At 34.7% G+C, this 24,046-nt stretch overlaps 3 protein-coding genes and 1 long non-coding RNA gene across 8 annotated transcripts; 3 read left to right on the top strand and 1 right to left on the bottom strand.

The window, feature by feature from the left end:
• The first annotated feature begins 4,309 nt into the window (after window positions 1-4,309).
• On the top strand, window positions 4,310-5,210 carry LOC128921828 (uncharacterized). Its single transcript, XM_054230326.1, has 3 exons — window positions 4,310-4,464; window positions 4,522-4,815; window positions 4,879-5,210. Exons 1-3 carry the CDS (start codon window positions 4,390-4,392, stop codon window positions 5,119-5,121), a joined length of 612 nt encoding a protein of 203 aa, XP_054086301.1. The 5' UTR covers window positions 4,310-4,389; the 3' UTR covers window positions 5,122-5,210.
• A 948-nt stretch (window positions 5,211-6,158) lies between these two features.
• LOC105216274 (zinc finger protein 706-like) lies at window positions 6,159-7,928 on the bottom strand. Of its 3 annotated transcripts, none has more exons than XM_011190694.3 (3): window positions 7,661-7,928; window positions 6,390-6,569; window positions 6,159-6,326 (listed from the first exon to the last, which is right to left on the bottom strand). In XM_011190694.3, the coding sequence occupies exons 2-3, from the start codon at window positions 6,531-6,533 to the stop codon at window positions 6,237-6,239; spliced, it is 234 nt and encodes a 77-aa protein (XP_011188996.1). In that variant the 5' UTR covers window positions 6,534-6,569; window positions 7,661-7,928; the 3' UTR covers window positions 6,159-6,236. The 3 variants fall into 3 exon arrangements, with proteins under 3 accessions (XP_011188996.1, XP_011188989.1, XP_028898753.1); XM_011190687.3 differs by lacking the exon at window positions 7,661-7,928 and adding an exon at window positions 6,703-6,843; XM_029042920.2 differs by lacking the exon at window positions 7,661-7,928 and adding an exon at window positions 6,617-6,635.
• LOC128921829 (uncharacterized) lies at window positions 7,035-7,560 on the top strand. The gene is made up of 2 exons (XR_008471135.1): window positions 7,035-7,162; window positions 7,233-7,560. It is a non-coding gene; the product is annotated as an uncharacterized LOC128921829 (long non-coding RNA).
• Window positions 7,929-8,490: 562 nt separating the features above from the next.
• On the top strand, window positions 8,491-16,277 carry LOC105216228 (uncharacterized). Of its 3 annotated transcripts, none has more exons than XM_011190641.3 (8): window positions 8,491-8,604; window positions 8,872-9,090; window positions 9,174-9,271; window positions 9,845-9,915; window positions 10,141-12,915; window positions 12,984-13,028; window positions 15,241-15,420; window positions 15,487-16,277. In XM_011190641.3, the coding sequence occupies exons 2-8, from the start codon at window positions 9,044-9,046 to the stop codon at window positions 15,739-15,741; spliced, it is 3,471 nt and encodes a 1,156-aa protein (XP_011188943.2). In that variant the 5' UTR covers window positions 8,491-8,604; window positions 8,872-9,043; the 3' UTR covers window positions 15,742-16,277. The 3 variants fall into 3 exon arrangements, with proteins under 3 accessions (XP_011188943.2, XP_011188920.2, XP_054086299.1); XM_011190618.3 differs by having other exon boundaries at window positions 8,847-9,090; XM_054230324.1 differs by having other exon boundaries at window positions 8,566-8,655; window positions 8,847-9,090.
• The last annotated feature ends 7,769 nt before the right edge of the window (window positions 16,278-24,046 follow it).

Genomic DNA, 24,046 nt, shown 5'->3' with positions numbered 1-24,046 from the left:
GATTGGGAATCGTTTAATTTAATGCGCAACTTGGAAGCCCATTGCACTGACTGCTGTCTGCACCGAAGACTTTCGGTAGAGCTGGCAGCAGCGATATTGGCCTGTAAGATGTGACATCATGTAGTGTAGTACCCGGCTTAGGTGTCATAATAACTTGAGATACTTTCCAAAGCGATTTTTTAAACAATTCTTTGGTAGATTGCGTAATCTTTCTCCGATTATTAAATCACATGCAGCAGCTTTTTTGAGCCTTGTGTTCCCGATAAGACTTTTAATTTCTTTACTAGTAACTGGAGAAATGCTGACGAGTGGAACCAACCAGCTATTTTCACAGTTTAGCTCATGTCCATCGTTAGGTGTAAATGGGTTTCGCAAATGATTCGCAAATACTGCAGCCTTTTGTGCATTCATTTTGGCCCACTCAGTTTCGTTTATTTTTATTGGTGCGACATGTTTTATTTGTTTAATAATATTCCTTGCAGTTTTCCAGAGCGAATACTCGGTAGATTTATCAACAGTGAGTTTGGACAAATACGTTTTGAAGGAATAATTTTTAAACTGTCTAATCTTTGTTCTTAGTTCCGATGTACATCTATTAAGCTCAGTTTTCAGTCAGAGCAGCCGACCTAGTTTGCTGCCATCTTCGTCGAAGTTTGCGTTTTTTATGGATACCTTCAATGATGAAATTTGGAAATTTGTTTCCACTTAGATTCGCGCGAATATTCGGTGTACTCTTCCACGCAACATTTTGAATTACTTTTGTGAAAGATTCAAGTTCACAATCTAAGTCAACATCTGTCGATATGCGCTTCAGCTAAAATTCGATTTTATTCAGTATAGTCTTTAATTTATACCAGTTATTAGATGAAGAAGACGTGCCGGACGAAATTACTGGTTTCTCACAGTAATAGAGTTAATAACACTGGTGAATGATCAGAGCTAACTCTTTAATACGTAAATTGCTTTTCGATACTTTGTTGATGACAAAAAATTCAAGAAAATCTGGTAATGTCCTACTATCTGCAGGCCAATAAGTGGGTCTCCCTGTCGAAATGTCGAAATGTCAACAACATCCTTCCATCGGAGTGGAGGTCGTCCTATTCCGCGGCTTCCTCCAGCGGGTACTTCATCGATCACTTTCAGAGCTGGAGTGTTTTCATCCATTCTCTTATAGAAGATTGTACCTTCTCTATTTAGGTCTGCAGCTCGTATTATAGTCAATAGTCGCACGATAGCGAGTCACCCTGTCTGAAACCTCGTTTGGTATCGAACGACTCGGAGAAGCCCTTCCCGATTCTGACGGAGCTGTTGGTGTTGCTCAATACCAATTAATAAATTCAGACATCGCGACATAGAGGCAGCTCCTTTTCGTGCTGTCGAAGGCATCTTTAAAATCGATGAAAAGGTGGTGAGTGTCGATTCTTCTCTCTTGGATCTTTTCCAAGATTGGCGTATGGTGAATATCTGTCCATGTTGGATTTTCCAGGTCTAAGGCCACACTGATAAAGCCCAATCAGTTCGTTGGCGGTGGGCTTTAGTCTTTCACACAATACGCTCGACAGAACCTTGTATGCAATGATGTGGATGTTTATCCCACGGTTATTGGCACAGCTTGTGGGGTCTCTCTTATGGATTGGGCAGAGCACACTGAGATTCCAATCGTCAGGCATGCTTTCTTCCGACCATATTCTACAAAGAAGTTGATACATGCATCTTATCAGTTCTTCGCCGCCCGCCGCTTTGTTGTTCTGCTAGCGGGTATTTCTTCATGGCCGGGTAATGGAACGTCTATTCCATCGTCATAGATTAGGGAATCGGGTTCGCCATCTCCTGGTGTTGTACTTTCACTGCCATTCAGTAGGTAGGAGAAGTGTTCCTTCCATAATCCCAGTGTGTTCTCGACATCCGTTACCAGATTACCTCCTCGGTCCCTACATGATAATGCTCCGGTCTTGAAACCTTCTGTAAATCGCCTCATCTTTTCATAAAATCTTCGAGTGTTACCCATGTCGTTCGGCTTTTCAAGCTTATCATACTCACGAATTTCTGTCTCTTTCTTTTTACGTCTGCAAATGCTCTCGCATTAATTAATATATTGGGCCTAATTATTGAATCCATTTTGATCGAAAACCGTATCAATAATAAAATTTACGATCACATTGAACTGACTTACTGACTCGAAAAAATACATACCGCGGCTAATAGATGTTGCTAATTATGAAATCGGTGAATCCGCAAAATCGAAAATTTTGGTGGAAATCTATCCGTTCTCCACCAGTTTGAAAATACCATTTGCACAGTTGAGTTCACCACTTTTGATAATGCCAGTATTGAAATGAGGTTATTTCTATTAAATCTGTCCTTCTTATGGCTAAGCTATTATGGAAATCTCAGTGTGATGGCAGACTATGAAATGAAAATTTTAATTGACGGATATAAAGTCTTAATATGGGGTGAGTGTAACCAAGCTATTTATACATACACTAATGGACAAAATAATAGGTGTGTTCCATTATGAATAATTTCTTCAATTTATGGCGTTCAAAGGAAGATAAAATTACAAATACTCCAATGCTATATTGACATGATAATTATTTCGAAATAACCAATTATTTTTTAAATATTGTATTTACACCTATTTTATTGGCCAAGCAAATTTTATGGAATAATGATAACTAATGTAATAAAACAAGACAAAACGAAATATCTCCTGTCATCAAACAAACAGTCAGCGCATTCGCGTCTTGGCTCCCACGTCACTGTTGACAGTTATAACTTTGAAGTTGTTGATAATTTCGAATACTTAGGCACCAGCATCAACACCGATAATAATGTCAGCCTTGAAATCCAACGCAGAATCACTCTTGCCAACAGGTGCTACTATGGACTGAGTAGGCAACTGAAAAGTAAAGTCCTCTCTCGACGAACAAAAACTAAACTCTACAAGTCTCTCATCTCATTATTTCCTACCTACTTTATGGTACAGAAGCGTGGACGGTGTTAACATCCGATGAGACGACACTAGGAGTTTTCGAGAGAAAGGTTTTGCGGAAGATTTATGGTCCCTTAAACATTGGCAACGGCGAATACCGCAGAAGATGGAATGATGGGCTGTATGTGTTACGACTACATAGATATAGTCCAGCGAATAAAAAGACAGCGGCTACGTTGGCTAGGTCATCTTGTTCGAATGCAGTACTCGCTGGTGGATTCCGAGGAAGGACCAGGTGGAGAAGAACCTGTCTTCACTTGGTATTACCAATTGGAGAGATGCGTGACGCGCTGTTGTGGACTCGGCTATAACCGCGTAAGCGGTGTCTACGCCAGTCAAGAAGAAGAAGAATGTAATAAAACCACTCTACTATTTCCCCTTCATCATGAACATATAAAAGTATCAAAAAAAAGTAACGGTTTTCATAAAATTTGGCAAAACATAGTAACAGCTAAGCGAACACCTATTATTTTGTGTTGAAGAATATTTTCTTTAAATTCTTTAAAAAAAATCTTGCGTTCTAAGCTTAATTCCTTGATATTTTTTGAACACCAACCAATGACACAAGATATAAACACAGCCATAAGAAAAATAAAATAAAATCATTGAGTTCACTGAATTAATCTCAACATAATTTAGTACAAGCCAGTTCCAGAAGTCTTTGGCCACATTTAAATGGCTTATAGACTTTTTCATGTCCAAAAGTGGAGATTTCACTATTATAACAACTGGTGCTAAGTCTATATATTTTTATTACCCATAATATTTGTTTAATGTTATAATACTTTTTATTTGACATCAATTAGACGATACCTCAGATCTACAAAAGATAATGAATATGGATAAGCAGAGCGAAACCAAAGTGATTATTAACCAAACACCGTCCAATACAAAATTTAAGCCGAACGAATTAATTTTCGAAGAGCTTTTCGAAACATCAACATTATCGAATTGGACATACGATAAGTTTGTACATTCAATTGCCATTGGAGATCAGTCTGGGGATTTTACAGCGTTGTCTGATGATAATCAAAATTTAAATGTTTCTAATGGGACACTGTTAATAACACCAACAATATCGACCAATACATCTCGTGATAGCTTTGAAGTTTCTGGGTAAGACTTGTTTTAAGATATCACTAAAAAATAAACGAAATTCTTACGTAATGGATGATGGCTTTATTCGAAGTAATTTAACATTAAAATAATGGATGTATCACTTAAAAAAGTCCATCTGTGTTAATTGATCTGTGTTTTTAATTATTAATAATCACTTCTCTATAGTTGTAGAAGGCCTGCTTGCTATGAAGACAATAATCATGCTTGCATATATAGAAAAACTGAAGAAAGGGCATATGCGCATCCCCCACCAGTAAACTCGGCGAGAATCAGCACAAATGGGACATTCAGTTTCACATATGGACGTATTGAAATCAATGCAACACTGCCTAACGGTGATTGGCTATTCCCCTGTAAGTGAAAAATGCTCAAATATTTAGAATGTAAATTACGTTCTTCATTATATAGAGATATTATGCTTATGCCCGACAAACTCAATTGTACTATGCGCAGTAGATCTTGAAAATAACAATTTATTCGGCGGCCCTGTAATATTACAAGCACGAAAGAATAAACAACCCATAAGACACGGAAAACATGATTTACATTATTTCACTCGTAATAGCGACATGGCCACCAATCGGAATTTCGACGTAGCTGGTTTTCACAACTTCACCATGGTATGGACTTCAAATGGAGTAAGTTCGTATATCGATGGAAAGCAATACGGTATTGCGATGAACAACGGGGAATATGCAGAACCTGTAAGTGCTTACAAAAATATTATTTACCTTTTTTTGTATTTGTCTCTATATTTTCATCTCTAGTATCATATAGTTTTGAGCGTTGGAGCTGGAGGAAACCTTGAATTTGAGGATGCGATATCCAAACCATGGCGAAATGGAGATATTGCCGCATTTGCTTTATTCCATCGAAGTTTTCAAGGTTGTTGCGCACGTCAGAGTTACAGAAAGTCATGCGTTGAGAATAAAAAAGAAAGAACGTGCAGCAGGGAGTGGGGCCCGCGGGCAACTATGGTTGTGAAATCCGTGCGAGTGTATGCAATATAATATAATTAATATCAACAATATATGATTTGATTATCTATTTTGCGCAAATACTTAAATAAAAGCGAATTTCAATTCTTTGACAAAGTGTTCTACAGAGTGGATTAAAAGTGCAATTTTTTTTATATGGAACTGCGTCGAGCAAACACGTTATATTTTAGACCAACTTCCGATTGTGTTGCAAGCAATCTTCTTTGGCTTTCCCCAAAGTGTTGTTGGCGAGTGAATGAAGAGTTAAGGTTTCCATTTCTTTTGTATATGTGACCGAAAATAGCACGTTTATAATATATCCGTAGCACAACGGATTTTTACAACAAATATTTCGAGTTTTTTCTTTAATAATATTTATTGAATTTCCTCACAAATCAATTACAACATAATTTCTCTACATTAATATACAAAGGCAAATTTACACAGGAGGAAAATAGGAGCCAATACGGTGAGTAATTGCCATATCGTATCAATATGCAATTTATATGGTACAAAGTTGTGTATCTATGTATTTATGTTTGTATGCTTGTTTGTTACAATACTAAATATATTATTTCGTCCTTTAATCAATTTAATATTATTTGAATTAATGGGATAATGTAATGTCGCTCATTCAATCTTTTGGATATATTAAACTTAGTTATATATATCTACGAATATCATCATGCAATGTTGAGAAATTGTAATTCTGTATATATATTTATAAAAAAAATACAAACAAACTATTTAATCAATGGTAGCAAGTACACATTTTAGTTATCCGCATTTGTAATTAACCGAAGCAAAGCAATACGGCAGTAGCAAATAACTTCATATTGATTGGCATAGACAGATCTTTACAAAATTTACACATAATTTATTCGTCGGGGTCACATTTTATTAATTGTTCAACATAAGAATGAAATCATATTTTCAGTGATTTTTATATCACCGCAAAACAAATATAAAAAAAATTAGCTATGTCAACGCAAAAGCAGACTAACTAAACTCTAGATAGTTGCTTCAGCTATAGTACAAATGTTCGTCAAGGATGAATATCTGCTGACTGCTTTTTTTTGTATTTATTCAAAAATTTATTAATATCGATGAGCTTGACAGCAGCCAGAATAATTAAAACACAGTTATTTTTACACATCCTTTAATTCCGGTGGCATATCATTTTTTGGGTGCTTATTCTCGAAATGTTGTTTGTACGTTTTTGGATCGGGCATTTGAGACTGAAATAACATGATCATTAAGCTCCGATATTTATATGTATTATGGACAATAATTTACTATACCTTGCAAACTGCGCATACATGAACGAGCGCTTTTTGTGCTGCCTTCTTCTGATCGTTGGCACTGTGTCCTTGCTGTTTTTTCATTTTAGCTTGCTTTTCTTGAGCCTTAGCTTGCGATTGTAGCTTTTGATGTCCTCGTGCCATATTGAATATTTTGTATTTTAAATAATTGATCAGTAACTGCAACAAAATATACATAAACATATTCAACATAATTATAATATTACATATTAATATTGTAGAAAGTGTTTATATTCTAGTAAGTTTGTAATTTAATTATACACAAGTAGTATTATTACAAAATGAAATTTACACAATATTTTTGCCTTTTTGTTTTTTAGTGTTCACTGTTTCAACTTTTTTTTGCGGATCAGCTTTGCCTTTGTACATAAAACTAAGCTTTGAGAAAAAAAACGGAAGCGGTATTTTTCCAACTTGAATTTTATTGGAGGAAAATTTCGGTACGTTGTAGATGCCGTTAAAATATATTAAATGTTGGGCAACAGGTTTTGTAAACTTTCTCTGCTTGAGGTGCATCTGCGTTTTAATGTAATGAAAACACACATATGCATTCATTATATGTGCATATTTGCAATTCAGTAATTTAAACGTGGCATCACAGCGTAGATAATACAAAGAAACCCTCTCCCTTCAACTAACATCATCGCATAAACAAAGAGCATCTCACGTTAATCATAATTTATATTGCACAAAACAGTATATACAGCTTTTAATAGGTTAAGTTAATTCTAAGCACATATTAACACACGTACGTAAGTAAATATTTTTAATCAATATGCCAGCGCTCTGTTTTAAGCCATTTTAAGTATTTGTCTTTCTTAGTTTTTGCATTTGATGTTGTGTGCCGAAGGTAAATAGCGTCCATTATTTCCCTGAACATATTTTATATACAAAAACCACGCGCAACAGCCACGTTCTTGATGGCAGCGCTAGTCACATTTTTTTCAATTCTACACCGTCAAGAGCATTTGCACCTTTTATGTACATATGTACATATATTTAAATCTGCGTTTATACGATGGCAATACCTATATGCGTGATACTTTCAACACCACTGGAACTTAGTAATTCACATTTAACTATTGTTTTAGGTCAACTATTTAAACGGCAAAACAACATAAATTATAGAGGTAACCTCTTTAAAAAGTACTTCTCGAACAATTTATTTATTGCAATCAGAGCAGCGACGCTAACTTTGGCGCAGCTGCTTATACGCGCAGTAACCCACTTCCATTACGATGTCAACTTACTTAATTTCTACAACGTGGTTGATGCCTTCTGGCAAATATTAAAAAAATACAATATTTTTAAAAAGCAAAGTATTCAACACACAATGTACTTAAAAAAATCACAAATACTTTAGTTTATTTCCTATTATATCCGAAATTAGTTGCGTTTAAATTTTTGTAATCAACTTCTCCCGCAATGCTTTGAGTTTAGCTACTTTCAATTAATAAAAGGTGAGTGTGTGGATTTTGGAATCTTTCGCCGATGTCAAAGCGTCTCCAAAAACAAAGAAAAGGAGCGATAGAAGCGATAGTTAACAAAAAGTGAAACAGTAAATACAGAAATACGGCCTTATCAAATATATGGCTGTTTGATTTCAAACCAGCGTAAGAGAGATAACACTATTATTTATTTGTGGAATTTAAGCAAATTTATTGTGAATGCGGTGTTCACTGCCACAAATTTATCATGAGAGAAATATTTAAATAATTTTTTTTATTGTATTATACTTTATTAAAAGTATTTATTATTTTTATTTTATTTTATAATTTTTTTTTTTATGTGTGCCAAAAATCGTATTTTAATTATTATATGAAACCTGCGGTTTACATTAGCATGTTGTATTAGTTCTCATATATTGACACCTTTTGTTATTGCTGATAATTTTATAAATTAGTGTTTAACCTTTAATGTTCATATATACAATGTATTATTATCTAAATGATTGGAAAGAAACACCAAGAAATTATTATGAAATATACATTTCAAATTCACAGTCGTTTTTTAAATTATTTGTTTGCAATGCACGTTCAATATTCGATAACATTTTAAATATGAAACGATAATTTTGTAGACACGAAATCAATAGTTTAAGCTCATCACCAGTCAGTTCTTTGTCATCGCCCAACGAGCAGCTGGATAAATCTTTTAGGGAGAGCTGCATATTTTCAGTTGATTAAAGAAAACGGTGAATAATTAGTTAAAAATATAATTGTGTTTGTCTGTAATAGCCAGAAGTGTAAATACTAATAATAATTGCATAATACTTACTTGAAATGTGTAGAAATTCAGTAAACAAACATTTTGAACATGAAATAATACCAGTTTTTTCTCTTACCTATTTGTAGTTGACACTACGAAGAATTGAGAAAGGGAATAATAACCATTGCCTTTTTTCGTCATAGCTTTCTATTTTTTGTTTCTTTTAAGATTGTGCTATTTCTTTGGGTTTTAGAAAATACACACGTTTGGAAGTAAATAAAGCATACAAATATACGCGGCAGTAGCAAAAACCCTCTACTGAAAATTGTAACGGGTGGATGTGACGTTGAAGTGTCGTTCAAACAAAAAACAAAAAAAAAAACAACTTAAACAATCACAAGCAGTGCAAATTAAATACTTTAACGATGGATATTTTGGACATCGATGAAGCGCTTAAAGATGATTCTTTTATGTACGTATACGACAAAACTAGCTCTCAAGCAATTAACTTCATTTTTGTTTTCGTTTTATCTTTATTGATTGGCGTACACACAGTTGCTTGGAAGATAAAACACACGATGACGTTTCGAATATTTTGCAGCAATGGAAAAGCAACAATTGTCTGCTACCAGCACAGTATCAACATGAACAAGGTATGCATATTTTAATAAAAGCGGTTTATATTGTGCTTCCGTGTTGTATGAAACAATGCGTAATGTTAATATTGTTTGCCGATACATATGTTTTTTTTCTAAACACGCCGATAATGAAATAGTTGTTAACAGCAAATTTAAAATTGAAAGCAATGACTCATTCATAATTTCTACAAATATGTTTTCATTTTGTGTCTTATTTTTCTACTTGGCCTTGAAGACCACAACTATTTTACACTTACACTCAATTGCAAATTACCATAAAATAATATCTTTTATAACTTTAATTCAAACCGGCAATAAATTATTAAATACATATGTATGTATATACAAACGCCTACATACACATTCATCAAAATAGTGTACCATTGTTTTTACATTTTGCATGTGTTGTACCTACTACTCCATATATGGTGGGTCTTATATTGTCAATAACTAAGTAACATTTTTCACTTTGTTTTCTTTTTTTTTACCTAAATACGCTTGGTGCTGGTACTTGTGCTCAATGCCACATACCGCTAACGGCACGGACTTCCATATATTATGTGAAAACTCATTACATGCATATAACAGCCTACAAACTCAATTCAAGAACATTTACACGTCCACGCAGAAAGTCAACACAAAATCTAGAGCAACATTTCGTAAGTATTTATTATGCATATAATGTAATTTTATTTATTATATTTTTCGCGAAGTAAATTTCCTGTACGTTTTTACAAAATTTTTTGATGTACTTATTATAAATTATTATTTAAATTTAAAACATGTATTAATCACCATTTCGATAATTTTGATAGATAAGATAATCGAAATACATCTCCTCACAATTTTACATAATTTTTAATATTCCTTATTTCATTTTTAAGGCTCACAGTTCTGGCAACAATGGCGTTCAGACAGCGCTTCCAACACACCATGAACAGTTGCAACAAAAATTTACCATTGCAACGCCACAGCCTGCGTTTAATTTGGAAATTGGTGGACTTGTTACAACAATGCACAAGTCCTTTTTGCAAGACACCTCACCGCCATCGTCCATATGTTCCTCCATGGAAATGTCAATGGAACGTATGAATAACTCCTTAATCACATCGGCCGACTTCACTAACATAAACTTCTTACAATCGACTCAAAGCCTTGATTTTAACGAACCGACACTTAATGGTAGCGAATTATTTAACTTAGCGAATAAGGCGACCAGTGATGGTTATACTTTAAGTGACATGATACGTGATAGGAAAGCATTAGAGTCGTTAACACTATCGGGCGATGGTACACTAATCAAAGATTCGCATATTGGACAGATCGATGATATATCACTGGCATTCAGTAAAACTGCGTCTGGTTATAGTACTATGGATAATTCCACGGAGAGTATGCAAGAAGATCAACAACAGCAACAACAACAACAACGTAACGGTGTAACAGCAAATGCAACTGTGGGAGTTGTTGTTGTTGGCAGCAGTGCGTCAGAAAACAAATGTAATATTATGCATCGCACAATGTTACTAAGCGATGAGGTAATCGGTGATACGACATTCGAACTGGTCGAGAGTAGTTTGTGTGCGAGTAATATTAACGGTAATGATAATGCAACACAATCCATGACAGCAAAACCAGCGAATGAAACCTTCAAACGTCCTTGGACGATGGATGAAACTGTATGCATACCGAATAGAGCAAATGCAACGTACGAATTCAAGCAGTTAACACCAGATGCGCGTTTAGCGGCAGAAACACGTTGTGAGACACCGGAAAATATGGCAGAAACATTGGCCGCACGCAAATTTTACGAATCCACACCACATGCGAGCGGACTGAACGCTGGCGCACATCCAAATACACCGACCACATCAAAATTGAGTGTGGATGAGGTGAATCTCTCGCCCATAGTGGGTGCCGCGGAGCAATTGAATGCCACACGTGTGCTGAGTGAAACCTTTGGTCAAGAGTCGGGTGAGGTGAAAAAAGTGAATTCGAAAACATTTTCCGGCACGCTACCGCGACTTGAGAGTATCGAACAAATGTTGGAGGATATTGAAAATCCGAATGAAACATACGAGAAACCACAAGTATTACAACAAAGTGCAGCCGACATACAAATGCAGAATGTCTTGGAGTTGGCGCATGCCGAAGAGGAGCTTTTGGCAAGCAATAACGATCAGGAATTCGAGGATATGCTGGAGGAGTTCAGTAAAGTGGAAGTGAATGCGGAACATGTGAAAATGAAGAAGTCGTTAGAGACAATAAAGCGACGTTTCAATCGCGATACCACGACTTTAACAAAAACGTCAACATTACAACAACAGCCACATGCTATAGACGATAGCAATGATAAGTCAACAGAAATGCATATGTACGACGCCTGCGAGCAAAGACGTAATGGCAGTTATATCAAAAGTGATGTGACTGCAAGCGTCTCAAATGATTATACAGCGCCTTCGGGCATATCGTCGCCTTCACCCTCGTCCGCGTCAGCATCCGTCTCTTCCGCCGCCTCAACTTCTTTGGCGGCTAGTGGCGTTGGCAATACCAGCGGCACAAGCGAACGTTTGCTTAGTCGACGCAGTCGTCTTTACGATAATATCAATCTCTCGACGATTTCGGCCGGCAGCAATACGCAATCACCATCACGCGCACTGGGTGCCTCCTTCACTGTGCATAAACGCGATGATTGTGAACAGGTGTGTGAACAAGAGTTAGTGAAACAAGAGACTGAATATAAAAAAAATGTGGAAGAAGCAAATACATATGGCAAGACTGAAGAAGATACAATTGAAAATCTCAATGCAACAACTGTTACGCATTATAGCGGCGTGGGCACATATAAACTCTCCGAACGGCGGGAACGTGATCGTGATCGTTTCAAAACGATCAAAATCGTTAAAGCACGCAATGCGAGTGATGATTTAGTAGTAGTGAATGTGCCTTGTATTGATGATGATGATGATGGCGTGCCGTTAAGTGCCGACGGTGGTACGACAGTATTCAACAACAACAAATCGGAAATTGAAAATGAACATGAGCATAAGCAGCAGTTGTCCGCGGCCAGCCAAACCACCGTTACGCGCACAGCAAACACCTCAAAAATTAATCCGAATTTCTTAACCTACAAAAAGCCGAAAGACAAACCAACTGTGGTGAATTTGCCGGAAATAGTTAGTGCACCGTTACCAGGTGCTACAACAACTAACGCCAGCAGTGAGACGCTTGACAATGCAACAGAACCAACTAGCCGGCTACGTTCACGTTCGCGTCCACGTTATATATCGGGTTTGCAAAAGATGACTGTCGTTAAGGCAACATCCGCCGGCGATTTGGATCGTGCGACAGCGCAAGGCATACGACCGCCTACGGCTAGCGTCAGCCATGCAGCGCTTGATACCAGTCAGCATGTTAATGCTACAATTATTGCCGAACCCACTAAATATAGTCGCAATGCGCCAGCTTTAAAAACACAAACAACAACAACAACAGCTGGTGAAGTTAAAAGTCCCATGGGCACAAAATCCAAGTCCTTCCACAATTTATCAAGTAATTTTGGTTTTAATGGCGGCAATGGTATACCGGCACCACGCGCCAACACTTTCGGTTTGAAGAAACCCACCGTTTACGAGCATGCTGGCGCTACTGCGCACGATGTAAGTATAGTTGTAGTGTGTTGTAGTTTCGTTCTTAGCATACAATATAACGTTTACAACAATTTCAGCGCATCTCGAATGGTTTGTCGGCGAACAACACACTACCACCGCAGGTAATTGTTATATAAATACACTTATGGACAAAATAATAGGTGTGCGTTCAAAAAACTTAAAAAGAAACCCCGGGTAGTCCAAAAAAAACATATCTTTATAGAAGATCGTCGTATATTTCTCTTGCTATGAGAAAGTGTACTTTTGTGACTTGATGACAAGCTGGACTAAGAATTACGTCACGGATAATTTGATGTCCATTAGGGAACAATAATCTATATCAAAGAATTTTATTGGACTGCATTGGACCTGCAAGAGAATCATCAGCTGGAATTAGGGCCTAAAACCGTGGATATACACTGCCGTCATTAGACCAATCCTTCGTTTCCTGCAATAAGAATAAATGAGCAAGGTGATTGGAATCGCAAGAGTTATGCAACACAGTAAAATCTTGAACCAGCTTACTTCAATACCAAATAAAACAGGCTATATCTTCACAAAGTTGGATTTCAATAGTCACATCCAGGTGTGGATAACCTCTAGAAGGGAATGGAGAAGAGGTGCAGTTGAAGAGGAAAATATCATCTCAATATATACCGTCGGATCTAAAAATGGATTGCGGTGTAGGTACTCTTTCCGTCTAGCAAAATTGTCTGGGATCTTCCAAGCGGAATTACTAGGTATAGAAAAGGATGTACTAGGCAGGAAAATGTTAAATAAAATATTTACGCAAACAGTCAGAAGTCATATTAGCTCACTGGGAGGAAAACTCCACCTGTCCATAATATGGATTTCCGGCCACAGGAACATTTTCCGAAACGAAAAAGCAGACAAGTGGCAAAGATAGGAAGTTCTTAGGATGTATCCGAAGCGGAGCAAATACCATGCCCATCAAGCACTATCAAGCGAGATCTTCACACACAGTACAAGAAGATTGTTCAGGAAAGAAAATCAACAATCAAATGCATAATAACAAAGCAGATTTAGCCTATATATGACAGGAAAAAAACCTATAATCTATTAAATACATAGATCCAGAAAACACATATATAAAGTTACAGCTACAATAATGGGGCATTGCACGTACCTACTAACCGCATAATGATGTGGGGATGTTTCTCTCGACAAAGCGTTCGTCTGTTGTAGACGCATTGGAGCTCCTCGGACAGCCACTACTTGCCTCTATATGTGTCCGGTTGAGCACCTATATAATGAGGCACGTTGACTACCTGTGAAGGAGCATAACGAAATACTCTCCAGACAGTTTCTGTAGGGATGCTTTCGTACTGCAGTCACCTATTGGAAGCCGAGCCGCCTTCCAAAGCAATTAAGAACACCTTCCTGGAATACGTCGACGACATACAGAACTATACCGACCGGACTTCGGATGCGATAGACTTTCGACAAGCACTGGAAGCCATTAACACCTTCATCAACTCCCTTCCCGTGAATGGCTTACTTGGAATTAAAACACCACCCATCGCAGACACAGAGCTCGAGTTGCCTCGCGAAACTAGTGTGACAACTTCGTTCTGGATACTGTAGCAGATTAAATTCCTACTTATCTGGACTAGACATAATCAACCTATGTCCTGTATGCAAAGAGTCCCCGCACCGCAGGACACTAACAACCTCTTCGCATGCCTTCTAAACCCCACTCTTCTAACACCCCTTTCCCTATCGAAACAGCTCGTTTCCTGGGACTCCTGTTAGATAACTTATACTACAATTAAGCTTGCCGTTTCAAGCAGGTTTGGGTAACTGTTACAACATTGACATTTTCTGAAAAAGACATTACCCTAGCATGGTGTTATCAACAAACTAACGACCTGAAACACGGGACTAGGCTATTGGAAACCTACCAAAAATTAATATAATCCATGACGTATAGAATTGGAAAACTTATACAAAAAACCATAGGGATTTACTGGTTATTAGACAAAACTTCAAATTATTTTTTTTGATTTTTTTTAGAAAAAATATATTTTTGTTTTGGCCTAGAAAAAATATTTTTTTTTGTTTTGGCCTAGAAAAAATAGGAAAATAATATATTAGAAAAAATATTTTGTTTTTTGGCCTAGAAAAAATATTTTTTTTTTTTTGGCCTAGAAAAATTTTTTTTTTTTGTTTTGGCCTAGAAAAAATATTTTGTTTTTATTTTAAGTTCTTAAGTAAAAACTGGACGCATCTATTATTTTGGCCATCAGTGTATATATTATATTTTTTATATGTTCTCAAGTTAAATGCATACTACTGTTAATGCAACGTTTACAGGTCGAAGATGCTGTCTTCAAAGTGCCCAAATTGGTGTCCGGTCTGCGTGCGCCTGGTGTCAAACGTGCCGGGCTAGTGCGTCCTTCCTCCGCTTACTACAGTCTCAACAGTTTGAGCGTTAAGCAAACGCCGTTAGTGCATGACAACGACTCTGATGGCGGTCGACATTCGCCCACCGATGTAAGATTTCTATATATTTATTATGGTTTATAATAAGAATAATCAAATTATTCTAACTAATTACAGAGCATGTCTTCAGCTTCGTCACGTGGCAGTATACAGAATGGTGGCTTAACTGTTGGAAAACCGAACAACACTAAAGCCCCAACAGCAGCAGCAGCAACAAAGTCAAATACAACAAATGCAAACACATTGAATCTGACTAAATTCACCACGGGCGCAAAGGGTATACCAAAGCCGTCTGGTTTGCGGCCGCCAACAACAACAAACATGAAACGTAGCGGTTTACCGAAACCACTAACAGGCATAACACGACGATAAACTCAACTATAACTACATATACATATACATAACATCGACGTATTATATATATATATACTACATACTAGCTATACATATATATAAAGATATATTTGTTTAGAAGCGTGTAAATCAAACGAAAGTATGTGAACAAAAAAAATAGTTGGCAATATTAATAATTGTTAGAATGGAAATGTTTAGAGCATAAATAATACTACGAGCATTTCTAGATGCTCTCTAAGTTGCCACAATCAACTACAATATTATTTTTATATAAATATTCTGTTTATTTTTTGTATTACGAACCAAAATCGACACTTGTACTTGTATGTATTACACAGCAGACAGAGGAACAACTAAAAAACAGAAACCGAAAATAATGAACAAAAATCATGTATTGCATACATAAATATAAATGTCTGCGATATGGCAAATTCGAATATTAGCATTGCATATAATTAATTATTTTCTTAAGAGAAATTAAACACTTCAATTATATGTAAATGCGTTAAATAAATTTAGTGGAAAAGAAAAAAAAAAAAAGAAAATACAACAAATACAATAACGTATGTCTCACAAATCGCAAAAAAAAACAGCAATTTAACTACAATGAGAGAGAGAGAGGGAGTGAGAGCGCGCGCGCGACAGATAGCGTACGAGCGTGTTGTTTATTGTAAAAAAAAAAATCGAAAAATATGTCAAGCTATACTACATATAAGCAGTTATATCAGGGGAAGTAATAAGCAAGCAGTATGCCTTATTTTTTTAAACTGTTAGTAAAAAGAGAAGAAAACAAAAATGGCTGTTGGCCAGTGACATGCACTCATGTAAGAAGCTTAATGGTAAAAACCAAATGAAATGACTACTGTAAACAAGTTGTGTCTTTTCGTTTATAACATATTATGTTATTGTAATTTAGGCTTGTATGTAGTTGTTGCATGCGTCGCGAGGGGGGGGGTATATTAAATGATGTGTAAAATGTTAACAATAACTCGATTGCTCATATTTGAAGAAAAAACGAAAGTAAGGTTATTAATAATATAAACAAAAAACTACGAATTTCATATTATAAAACACACAAAACAATTATAATAAAAAGCATCTTAAGTTGCTTAATAGTAAAAAGTTGAAAAAAAAGAATATATTTGTTTAAACTGTCTTTTGTTTATTTTCTTTGTATACATTTTGTTACGTATAACTTTCATCATGCATATAATACATAAATACATACATACATATATATTGCATAAAAATATCTTTTTCCTAAAATTTTGTATTGTGCCAATTTCAATTTTGCTACAACAACAACAACAACAACAAACAAAAATGTATTAGTTAGCATAACCATTTAATGGTAATATTTGCAAGAGAGCATTTGGAAAGAAAATTTATTTTATACACTATTGCTTACTAGTATTTAAATAACACACATACACTTGATTATTAATGCTCAATGCTTATTATGATTATTTTTTTAATTTAACATTTTTTGTTGTTGTGTTATTATGTGTATTTTTATTTTTTTGCTTTTTTTATTTATTTTTTTTGGTATTTTTATTATTATTTTTACATTATTATTAATTTTTTTATATATATTTAATTTTTTTTATTTATATTTAATTTTTTTTTATTTACTTATTTTTATTTTTGTAATTTTATTTTTTCCGTTTTTTTTAATTTATTTATTTTTATTTTTTTGTTTTATTTTATTTTTATTCTTATTTTTCTTTTCATTTTTTTTGCATTATTATTAATTTTTTTATTTATATTTATATTTAAATATATTTATTAATTTTATTGTTTTTTATTTTTGTAATTTATTTTTTTGTTTTTTTTTTACATATTTTTGTTGCATTTTAGTTTTATTATTATTTATCTTTTTATTTTTGTTTGCATTATTATTAATTTTTTTATTTATATTTAATTTACATATTTTTTATTTTTTTATTTGTTTTTTTTTTTTGTTTTTTTATCGTTAATTTTTAATTTATTAATTTTATTGTTTTTTTTTTTTTTTTTATTTATTTTTATTTATTTATTGTTATATTAACTTTTTGCTTTTGTATTATAATTAATTACTTGTATTGTTTTTTAATATTATTTTTTTTCTTTTGTTATTTTTTTGTTGTTTTTTATTTTTATTATTATTTTTAATTAATTTATTTTTATTATTTTTTTTTATTATTATTTTTTATTTTTTTTTTTGCATTATTATTAATTTTTTTATTTATATATAATTTACATATTTATATTTTGTTATTGTTTTTTTTTAAATTTATTTTTTGGTTTTTTTATTTTTAATTTATTAATTTTATTGTTTTTTATTTATTTTTTATTTATTTATTGTTTTATTCATTTCTTGTTTTTGTATTATAATTAATTATTTTTATTATTACTTTTTTGTTGTTTTTTTATTATTATTTTTCTGTTTTGTTTATCAATTGCCAAGGTCATTTGCTTGTGCGCAAATTTATCAGTGACTGCATAACTACAACAACAAGAAAAAGTTACGTCAATTCGATAAGTGGCTCATCCGCTGTAGACACACAATATCACACGCACTCACACACCCACACCAGCATACATATAGTGTTTATATAGTATATTAATGTTGATTATTATACATATATATATTCGCAAAGAATATATATACACACAAAATGTGCTTTACTCTGCGATTTTTCCCGATTTTTTGACAATTTAATTTGCCTTTATGCGGCACACACACACACATCTCTATATCCATATACATACATATTTAGTTTTTTCTTAAAACTATCTATTTACTGTTACTATTGCGCTACAGTATTTTGTGTTACTTTAATTATTTGCATACATACATACATATATTTGTTGCTTTGCAGCTGTCACACTTACTCAGCCATCATCTAGCGCTGAGCTGTTGAGTTGCTTGTATTTATAGCGTCATGCTTTTGAGCTTAACGGAAATAAACGATCATATCAAATGTCAAAAATCAAAAATGTTTAGTTGGAGAAAGCCAGCGAATGGCGTAAATTAGAATGCGTTGGTTGTTAAGACAGTACATACATACAAAGAATATGTGTGGAAAAAGTAACTAAAAAAAATTAATTAAAATTTAAAAAATTTAATTAGTATTTATGACACTTAAGAATGAAATATAATGTTGAAATTAAAACATTAACAAAGTTGAACTAATTATTTAAACTAAATTATAAAATATTGGTTGACAGTTATTAAAATTGATTCATTGTTGTTATTGTGTGCATAAGAAAACGCAATTTGAGTTTAAAAATTTATAAAATATTCTCAGAAGCAAATTTAAGGTTTCTAAACTTTTTTAAATTTCGAACATAAGTCGAAAAAATACGATTTTTTTAATTTCGGACGTAAGTTCGAAAAAATACGATTTTGTAATTTCGAACATAAGTTCGAAAAAATACGATTATTTTTTATTTCGAACATAAGTTCGAAAAATACGATTTTTTAATTTCGAACATAAGATCGAAAAAATCTGATTTCGAAATTTAGTTCGAAAGCAAATTTTTACTAAAAAACAATTAAAAATTACAATAAAAACAATTTTTATTGTTTCGAACTTAAGTTCGAAAATTTAGAAAATACAAATTTTTGTTAAAAACTAATTAAAAACTAGTATAAAATCCGTTTTTTTTGTTGTTTCGAACGTTTAAAGATAAAAATTTTTACTAAAAACTAATTAAGAATTACCGTAGAAGTAAAAACAAAAGTTCGAAAGTTTAGAAAATACAGATTTTTACTAAAAATTAATTACAAATTACAATAAAATCGGTTTTTTTGTTGTTTCGAACATATGTACGAAACTTAGTTCGAACGTTAAAGTTACAAATTTTTACTTAAAACAACTAAAAATTACATTTATAACAGTTCTTAATTCATATTTCTCTGGCTCGTCAACAAGCACTTTATAAAATACATATATGTAAAATTTTATTAAAATTTAGTTTTAAAATTTGTTAAAAGATATATTCTGGATTTCAAAAAATTTTTATGAAGGCGTTTCAAAAACATAATTCTGAAAAATTTTAATTTCGAAAATGTTTATTTCAAAAAAGGTTCGATATTCACTTATTTAGAAAACAATTTAATTTTTTTTTGTTAATTTTTTATTTTTATTATTTTTTAATTTATTATTTTTTTATTTTTATTTTTTTTTATTTTTATTTTTTTTTTTTTAATTTTATTTTTTATAGTAACTTTTTTAAATTTTCTTTTTTAATTCTTTATTAAATTTATTTTTATTTTTTTTACTCCTTTTTTATTTTTTTAAATAAAATTCAACTCTTAAACCCAAGTGTATGCAGAAAAAAAATGTTTTCCAGTTTTTTTATTGTCTTAACAATCAGCGCATTGTTTTATAAAAACCGTTAAAGCAATTTAATTGCGACAAACTACATTAATAAATAACATACATATGGACATACATAAAAACATAAATTTAAGCTTATCTAATTTTCATTTATTTGAAAATATATTTCACCAGACATAAACATTAGTGAAATTAAGCAACAAAAAAAAACTGCTGTTTTACCGTTATAAAACATAAATATCAGCCAGTTTTATACATTTTGTTTTACGCTATTATCCTCTAGTTTTTAAATTAACAATTATATAAAATGTTTAATTGAAATATATCCAAATCGCTAATATATTTGGACGAGATTACGAGATTATAAATTATATAATATGTATATCCCATTTAACAAAAAAAAAAAAGCATTTAAATACATTTTAATTTAACGTAGCGCTAATTATATTCTTTATGCTTTTTTTTGGAATTTGTATACACCGAAAATTAGTTAGTTTTTACTAAAGAAAAAAAAATAAATAAAAGCGTTACAAAAACTATATAATTTACAAAAATGTACTTTTTAATAGAGAGGTTATGCTGGGATGCTGATATAACAGTTCTAATAATAACTGTGGTTGTTTGTTGTAGTCGCAGAAAATATTCTTCAAACAATTTTGAGAACCCAGTTGACAGTTCTGGATTAAAATGGACGACATGTCTCCAGTGTTTTTGATGTGCGTACGCTTCTTGGTCCCAACATCGACTCGGACCACTATCTTGTAGCAGCTAAGATACGCACCCGCCTCTGTGTAGAAAAGCGCACACGTCAACAAAAACAAGGTTCGTCATCGAGAAGCTGCAATCACAACCGACAGCCGAACGATTTTCTACTCGACTTGCACTCCTGCCCTCTGAGAGCACACATCAGCATTTCAGTATAAGGGAACTGTGGGATGGTATATCAAACTCCTTACGTACAGCTGCAACCGAAACCATTGGATTTCGGAAAAGTCAAAAAAACAGCTGGTATGATGACGATTGTCGTCTCGCAGTGGAGAGAAAACATACTGCCTACCTCGAAATGTTGCGATCGACCGCAACACGAGCGGGATAGGAAAGATACCGAAGCTGAAGAGGGAAGCGAGACGCATTTGCAGACAAAAAAAGAAAGAGGCCCAAATGCGTGAGTATGAAGAGCTTGACAAGCTGGCCGACAGGGGTAATGCTCGAAAATTTTACGAAAAGATCCGACGACTAACTGAAGGTTTCAAGACCCCCAGAGGTGATCTAGTTATTGATGACCAGATTATACTGAGTTTGTAGAGGGAACACTTCTCCAGCCTGCTGAATAGCAATGAAAGTACAACACCAGGAGTTGGCGAACCCGATTCCCCAATCGACGACGATGGAGCAGATGTTCCATTGCCCGACCGTGAAGAAATTCGAATAGCAATTACCCGCTTGAAGAACAATAAGGCGGCGGGGGCCGATGGATTACCGGCCGAGCTATTCAAATACGGCGGCGAAGAACTGATAAGGTGCATACATCAGCTTCTTTGCAGAATATGTTCGGAAGAAAGCATGCCTGACGATTGGAATCTCAGTGTGCTCTGCCCAATACACAAAAAGGAAGACCCCACAATTTGTGCCAATTACCGTGGGATAAGCCTCCTTAACATCGCGTATAAGGTTCTGTCGAGCGTACTGTGTGAAAGACCACCGTCAACAAACTGATTGGACCTTATCAGTGTGGCTTTAGACCTGGAAAATCAACAACAGACCAGATATTCACCATGCGTCAATTTTTGGAGAAGACCCCTGAAAATAGGCTCGACACACACCATCTCTTTGTCGACTTTAAAGCTGCTTTCGACAGCACGAAAAGGAGCTGCCTTTACGCCGCGATGTCTGAATTTGGTATCCCCGCAAAACTAATACGGCTGTGTAAGCTGACATTGAGCAACACCAAAAGCTCCGTCAGGATCGGGAAGGACCTCTCCGATCCGTTCGATACCAGACGAGGTTTCAGACAAGGTGACTCACTCTCGTGTGATTTCTTTAACTTGACGCTGGAGAAAATAATACGAGCTGCAGAGCTAAATAGAGAAGGTACAATCTTCTACAAGAGTGTACAGCTACTGGTGTACGCCGATGATATCGATAACATTGGAAACAACACCCGCGCCGTTAGTTCTGCTTTTTCCAGACTGGATAAGGAAGCGAAGCGTATGGGTATGGTGGTGAACGAGCACAAGACGAAATATCTCCTGTCGTCAAACAAACAGTCAGCGCATTCGCGTCTTGGCTCCCACGTCACTGTTGACAGTCATAACATTGAAGTTGTAGATAATTTCATCTACCTGGGAACCAGCATTAACAGCAATAACAATGTCAGCCTAGAAATCCAACGCAGAATCACTCTTGCCAACAGGTGCTACTATGGACTAAGTAGGCAATTGAAAAGTAAAGTCCTCTCTCAACGAACAAAAACCAAACTCTGCAAGTCTCATCATTCCCGTCCTACTTTATGGTGCAGAAGCTTGGACGATGTCAACATCCAATGAGACGGCACTAGGAGTTTTCGAGAGAAAGGTTTTGCGGAAGATTTATGGACTCTGCTATAACCGCGAAGCGGTGTCTACGCCAGTCAAGAAGAAGAAGAAGTTGCCAACAACATTTCTTCGCCTTTGCCCCATGTCCTGCCGGCTAGAGACTTGAATATTTTGTTGCGGCTCTGTACCTTGATAACAATCGCGGTCGTATGGGGAGTGAAAGAGTACAGGCTATCCAGTGTAATACCCAAAATTTAGGGGTTATCGACAGTCAGAATTTTAGTGCCATCGACAGAAATGTTCAGGTCTAGACTGTACTCTTTCGTTCAGTTGGTAAATAGGGTCGCTGTGGAGTTCGCTGGGGAGAGTGTTAGGCTGCTAGCAGTGAAGGTGCGAGAAATGTCGAGGAGGTAGCGGCTAACTTTCGAACACATGTCATCGATTCCATTGCCCGACGTCAGTTTCGTACAATCATCGACGTAAGAGGTGGCTGAGACTCCTCCTGGTGGTTGAGGGAGCTTCGAAATATAGAAGTTAAATAGTAGAGGGGATAGGACACAAACCTATGGAACCCCCTGTTTGATTCTTAATTGTTTGGATGTTTGACCCCGAAACATTACGCATTATTGACGACCGCTCAGATAATTCATGGTCCACCTCTTCAACCCTGGAGAGAGCGGAGATGGTTCAATGTCTTCTAATAGCATTGTGTGATTGACTGTATGAAAAGCTTTTGACAAGTCCAGCGCCATTAGGATCGTCTTTTTGCAGGGAGTTTTTTGTTTTAGGCCATTAGTTATTTGGGCGTTTATGACGCTAAGTGCAGTGGTGGTGCTGTGCACCTTGCGGAATTCATGTTGGTGCTGTGATAGGCTCAGGTGGTGGGCGAAGGTCGGGAGTAACAAGACCTCACGTGTCTTCACTACTGGGGATAGGAGTGTTATCGGACTATAAGACTCTCCTGGTTTGGCTGGCTTCCCTGGTTACAGTAGTAAGACCACTCTTCAGGGCTTCCACGAGTCGTGTATGTTAAGAGTGGTCATCGACAGATTGACGACCTTGGTGAGGTAGTTTACTCCTGCCGAGTCGAGCTGTTTTAGCATCAACATAGTTATACCGTCAGGGCCAATGGATTTGCACGATTTAGCCTTTTTGATAACATCTGCTCGACAGCGTGTTCTGTTAGCCATTAGTCTGCAGTTTGCGAAAGAAAAAATAAAATTTTCTTTGGTCTCTGGGTTTTGTTCGACTTTTTTATTTATTTTCATTTTTGAAGTAAAAAGTAAATCAAACAAAACAATAACGTTATGTATCAAGTAGAGAGAAATATTTTAGTTCGAAAATTAGTTAATTAGTTATTATACAACTACAAAATATTCTAGTAAATTATTTACAGTTAGTATGTATGGTTGTATAATTGATCGATGCATATGTAGATTTTATACAAAAAAAAAACTAAGAAAA

Source organism: Zeugodacus cucurbitae, chromosome 4, assembly GCF_028554725.1.
Source record: "Zeugodacus cucurbitae isolate PBARC_wt_2022May chromosome 4, idZeuCucr1.2, whole genome shotgun sequence".
NCBI classification, from domain to species: Eukaryota; Metazoa; Arthropoda; class Insecta; order Diptera; family Tephritidae; genus Zeugodacus; species Zeugodacus cucurbitae.
Note: the sequence above shows the minus strand (reverse complement) of the source record. Positions and strands in the feature narration are given on the sequence as shown.